The sequence below is a fragment of the Stegostoma tigrinum genome, chromosome 12 (assembly GCF_030684315.1).
Source record: "Stegostoma tigrinum isolate sSteTig4 chromosome 12, sSteTig4.hap1, whole genome shotgun sequence".
Lineage (NCBI taxonomy): Eukaryota > Metazoa > Chordata > Chondrichthyes > Orectolobiformes > Stegostomatidae > Stegostoma > Stegostoma tigrinum.
Genome location: NC_081365.1, coordinates 979,893 through 985,892, shown reverse-complemented (window position 1 = coordinate 985,892; position 6,000 = coordinate 979,893). Strand labels below are relative to the sequence as shown.

The window sequence follows — 6,000 nt, the reverse complement described above, 5'->3', positions numbered from 1 at the left end:
TTAACTCCTCCACCATCACCTTCAGTTCCCTTGAGACTCTACTTAAAATTGACATGTTTTGGTCACCTGCCCTAATTTGTCCTGAAGTGGGTCTCTGCAATACCTCTGTGGATAGGTTCAGGCTGGTTATTATATCACAGCTGATATCTGCTGCTGCAGTCCCCACCCCCTTCACAACCAGTGACCAGTATGAAACTGCAGAATCTCATTGATGTAATCGGACTTAAAACTACCATCAGGAGGCTGTGCTCAATGATGCAGTCATCAGCACAAATCCAACCACAGCAGCCCATGCAATTTAAATGTAATAAATGTAAAATAAAAAAATCTAGCCATGGTAATAAGGATCATAAAGTGAAAAGACAGTTAGAAAAACCAACCTGGCTCAGTTGGGCCCTTTAAAGGAAGTGAAGCTATCATCCTTACCTAGTCTGGCCTACACATGACTCCAGACTCTCAGCAACGTTGTTATTCTTCACTGCCCTCTGAAATGGCCTAGGGGTCTACTAGACTGTTCTGATGGAAATGTTGTGTTCTGTAGGGTAAGGTAGCTGGCTGTCAACCTCAGAACAAACACTGGTCTTGCCTCTGACACCCACATCCTATGGGTGATTGGGCAATGCATGTAGCATGTTTTTTCAATGTCAGATGTACCTTAATAAATAACAGAGATCATTCTCCTCCTCCTTGACAACATTCAATTCCCGGTCCACTCTGTCTGTTTCTGAAGTTCTGCCTTTCTCACCTGTGAAATCATGACTCCATTAGCGAATGCTGCAAGCAGGAAGTCACCCGTGAACCTAAAACTTTTACTCATAATATTTGTGTCCATGTTGTAAGAAGTCTTGCAGAAACTCTCAGACACCATATCAGTACTGATTTATTTTCAAAAATGTTCAACACCAGAATGGTTGAATGTTACTGTAATGGAATTGAGGTTGTCTGGAAGTGATACAATTAACCAGGTTGCAATCATTAGCAAATCTCTGTGGATCAGGTATTGAAAGACTGATCTAAATTCAAGACCATGACTTCACATTGCTAAACCCACCCGAGTGGCCAAGAGCTGTCCCAGTTAACAGTAGCCACTTGCTTAACGAAGAACTCGAAACCTGAGACTTTTACAAGCCAAGGGTACATATGGCTCTGGAGGAAACACATCAGGTACACAAACCATCATCTCACTGAACGATGCAATAGGCTTAGGGCTCAATGCCATCTGCTGGTTTCAAATTCTGCAGTCAAGATGATCGGACACAACTGGTAAAGAACAGGAACCATGCCAAGATCTGCTGAGTTTATGAATGGATTTTCAACAGAATGCTCAGTCTTTCACTTCCCTCAGCTCCTCTGACTTCCTCCTGAATCCCTTTTGATGGGCTGCTGCAGCATTCCACATTTGACCTTCCCACCTTGTGCTGACAGGAAGCACCACAGCCACCAAACCAAATGGTGCAGTCCGGAGTCACAATGTACAGCATTTACACAGCATCACATCATAACTCCTCCCATTCTTGGTTTTTTGCTGTCTCTGCTCTCAGCCACGAGTTCCGATGTCCTTTTATTCTGTCTTTGATCAATTCTCTGCTCTTTCTTCAACTGATATTCAGCCATGTTATCAATGCTCATTTTGTACAAATTACTGTAGCTAATAGCAGACCCCGAGCCTGTCAGAAAGAAGAGAAAGAACAGATAAAGGCTAGAATCTAATCGAAGGTTTTTGTGGAATTTACGTGTAGAACAATATATCTGGGAGTGAGTTGCAGACTGGAATCTAATTCAGAGGTTCAGGGTGATTTATGTAAGTATTAATATGCGGTTCATAATAAATTTACATTCCCGTAAGGCACAAAACCCAGCAGGAAAAGTGATCCAACTGTAGCTCACAAGAGAAGTTAAAGATTACATTTTATCAAAGGAGGAAGCTTATAAAGTTACCAAAAAAACAGCAGGCTTGAAGATTGGGTGCATACCAGAATTCAACAAAAGAGAACCAAGAAACTGATAAAGAAATGGAGAAGATATAACTCTAAATTGACAAGAAACAAAGAAACAGACTGTAAACGCTTCTACAAGGACGTGAAAGGAAAAATAAAAACATGGGCCCATATGGGCAAGACAGGGGAATTTATAGCGAGTTTTGAGAAGATTTGTAGCTCAGGTTGAGGTTCTGGATGTGAGTTTGCTCGCTGAGCTGGAAGGTTAGTTTTCAGACGTTTCGTCACCATTCTAGGTAACATCATCAGTGAGCCTCTGTCGAAGCGCTGGTGTTATGTCCCGCTTTCTATTTAAGTGTTTAGGTTTCCTTGGGTTGGTGATGTCATTTCCTGTTCTTTTTCTCTGAGGATGGTAGATGGGCTCCAAATCAATGTGTTTGCTGATGGAATTCCGGTTGGAATGCCATGCTTCTAGGAATTCTCATGCATGTCTCTGTTTGGCTTGACCTAGGATGGATGTGTTGTCCCAATCAAAGTGGTGTCCTTCCTTATCTGTACGTAAGGATACGAGTGATAGTGGGTCATGTCGTTTTGTGGCGAGTTGATGTTCATGTATCCTGGTGGCTAGCTTTCTGCCAGTTTGTCACAGTTCTTGCAAGCTATTGCAGGAGAATTTATAATAACGAGTAAGGAAATGCTAAAAAAAACTGAACAAATACTTTAATGTGTCTTCAGGGAACAAGTTACAAACAACCTCCCAGAAATAATTGACAGCCAAGTGAAAATAAGAAATGGAAAGAAATTGGTATAGCTGAAGAAAAGTACCGGAGAAGTTAACATTACTGCAAATTGACAAACACCCGATCCCCAAGATGTCCATGCTAGAGCTGGGAGAGACGGTGGCTGTAGAAAGTTAACATTACAAAATTCAACAGATTCTAGAACAGTACGTGGAGGTTACAAAGTCGTAAACATTTTTGTAAGAAAAAAGGGAGCGAGAAAACAGGAACTACAGCCTGCAAACCTCGCAGCCTTCACCAAAAAAGTACACTAATTTAATATTAAGGACATGACAATCGGACACTGGACTTTCAGAGTTAGAACTACTTACCCCCAAATACTGGCCAGTTGGAACGGATAACCTCTTTGATCCTCATTTGATCTGGATGATCTGGAATTTCCTATCAAAGAGATTAACACAGAGTCATTTTTCACGGAATTCACAATGTCAGTTTGGGATTAGCGATCACAAGAGAGTCGAGCTGAAGAGGTTTCACAAACTCCCTAGTCTCAGCAGCCACTGAATACAATGGGTTCTGAGTGCCTCCAGCTTTAAACCCCAATTGCCAGATAGGAATTCCTGAATATATGGAACTTGTTACCAAGATCATATTTCCCATGAATTTGAGGAGAACCTGTACTGTCCCATTTTCACTGCTCCCACCTACTGTTGACCATTACTGGCCAGCAGTCCTAGTTCCCAAACACTTACCCGCCACAGCCCTTCATGTAATTGGTATAGAACAGCTACGTCACCATCCAACAGCCAGAGCCCACCACAGTCATCGAACGTCACATCCCAGGCTCGCTGCTTCGCCGTGATCGTCTGCTGGTGAATGAGTCTCTCAGCTTTCAAATCCAACTCCAGAACATACACTAAGGAGAGACTGATCAACCAGGTAATTCAATACAGGAGACACACGCAAGGCAACAGCACAGAGTACTGAATCATAAAGCTCCCTCTACATTGTCCCCATCAAACACTCCCATGACAGGGGTAGTACAGAGTTATGTACAGAGTAAAGCTTCTTCTACACCATCCCGATTAAACATTCACAGAGCAGGAATAGTATGGGGTTAGATGCACAGTAAATTAGACTGATGACACTATTATGCACTGAGGTCTCCAATTTCCACACTAAACCATCCCATGTCCGAAGTGAAAAGGCAGGTCCTGTGTCGGCTGGTGCCAATTTAAAGACTGTCAGATTGTCCCCTGAGCAACTATACTCAAAGCTCAGAAAAGGCAGCACAAGGACTGTGCTGCAGCTGCTTCGAACCCTGGGCATTTTAGTTTCATTCAACATGGTCTCATAGGTGTGGGTGGGGACAGGCTATCGACAGAGGATTCGGCACTCTTACCTGTCACACAGAACTGCAAAGAAATCCATCCCTCTGCAGTGAACGAGACGTACCACAGCACATCTTTTCTGCAAGAAAAGGGCCAGTGCTGGGGTTACCACAGTTCAGCAACACAGTCAGCAGCAGTCACCTCACCCATTTACAGCAATAACTTATATAGCATCTTTAACACAAACTGACCAACGTGCTTCACAGGAATGTCCTAAATCAAAGCAAGGCTCTGAGCATTGAGAGATCTACAGTCAGATGACCAAAGGCTTAGTCAAAGAAGCAGGCATGAGGCAGTGACATTAAGGAAGAGAGTCAGGTGGAGAGGTGGAGACATTTCAGGAGGAGCCTAACTATTCAACAACAGAAGGCACAGCCACCACAGTGATGCAAGTGAAACCAGGGACATTGGAAGAGGCCAGAATTGGAGGACTGCAGTAATTGTACAGTTGGGGGAGATTAGATACAGGAAACAGTGAGGCCAAAGGGAGATTTAGAAACAGGGTAAAACAGGGTGAGAGTTTAGCCACAGGGCAGCAGAGTTTTGGATGATGCCAAGTTTACACAGGGTCAATTTTAGGTAAGTACACAGGGGTACAGTGGAAATGTCACATCACAAGTTAACAGAAGCATGCGTGAAGCTTTCAACCAAAGAGCTGAGTCAGTCAATATTAGAGCTGAAATATACCCTCATAGCAATGCTGTGAAACAAACAGGACACCAAAGACTAATACAGCCAGTTTCCAGGGAATGCACAATCATTTATAATATTTATTAATGACTTGGATGAGGGAAGTGAATGTGCCGCAGCCAATTTTGCAGATGACAAAATCAGCTGGGAAGGCAAGTGGTGTGCATGACACGAAGAGTCGGCAGTGGGATCGCAACAGATTAAGTCAGTGGGCAAAAACATGGCAAGTGGTATACAATGTGGGAAAATGTGAGGTTATAGAATTTGGCAGGGGAAACAGAAGAGCTGAACATTATTTAAAGAGAAAGACTGCAGAAAACTGCAGAACAGAGATATTTGGGAATCGTTATTCATGAATCATTATAAACCAGCATCCATGTGCTGCAGGTAATAGGGAAGACAAATGGAATGTTGGCTTTTGTTTGAAAGGGAATGAAGTGTAAAAGTAGGAAGTTTTGCTGAAACCATTAAAGGCACTAATCAGACTACAGCTGGAATACTGTGAACAGTTTTGGGCACTTATCTTAGGAAAGATATACTGTCATTGGAGGCAGACCAGAGAAGGCTCACTAGGCTGAAACCAGGAGGAGGGACTGATTTATGTGGTGAGGTTGAATGGAATTTAGAAGAATGAGAAACGACCTTACTGCTTCCCTTTGTGGGATAGTATAGGAGCAGATGGCCCGACTGCACAATAAAAAGGTTGTATATTTAAGACTGAGATAAAGAGAATTTCCCCTCTCAGAGGATCGTAAATCTGTGGAATTCTTTACCACAGAGGGCTATCAAGACTGGGGTATGTAGTATAACTGAGCCTGAGAGAGACTGATTTTTAATCACTGAGGCAATCAGGGCTATGGGGAAAAGACAAGAAAGTGGGGCGAGGATCACCATATCAGCAATGATCTCACTGAATGGCAGGGCTGACTAAACATCCAGAAAGGGTTACTTTTTCTACTTATGGAGATGTGTGGACACAGCAGTGTTGGGAATACATCTCTATTTATGGACTACGTGGAGAACTGGAAGATATTAAACAGTTTGGACTCTTTCTGGATTAAACAAGGTTTCTTGTCCAAGGAATGAGCTAACCTGTGAACCACTTTACTGTTTGCAGAAAGTGATGATTCTGCGCAAACAGCTAAGCAAAGCTTTTAGAGAGGTAATGGATTGAGTTTAATTCCCTAAAGTACTGAACATTTGGAACTGACTATAGAGCCCTGTGTTGATGATTACCTAGTA

General features: G+C 42.8%; 1 protein-coding gene across 6 annotated transcripts in view; it reads right to left on the bottom strand.

Moving 5' to 3' along the window:
• Nucleotides 1–881: 881 nt before the first annotated feature.
• The window catches only part of wdr4 (WD repeat domain 4), a 30,375-nt gene continuing 25,256 nt past the window's right edge, over nt 882–6,000 (bottom strand). For 5 of the 6 annotated variants that reach the window (XM_048540363.2, XM_048540364.2, XM_048540361.2 and 2 more), the window contains 4 exons: nt 4,080–4,147; nt 3,430–3,604; nt 3,049–3,118; nt 882–1,667 (listed from right to left, as the gene is read on the bottom strand). In XM_048540363.2, coding sequence (XP_048396320.1) covers nt 1,492–1,667; nt 3,049–3,118; nt 3,430–3,604; nt 4,080–4,147 — 489 coding nt within the window. In that variant the 3' untranslated portion in view covers nt 882–1,491. Of the gene's footprint in view, nt 2,597–3,048; nt 3,119–3,429; nt 3,605–4,079; nt 4,148–6,000 lie in introns of all 6 variants that reach the window. The other variant, XM_059650068.1, reaches the window with a different exon arrangement.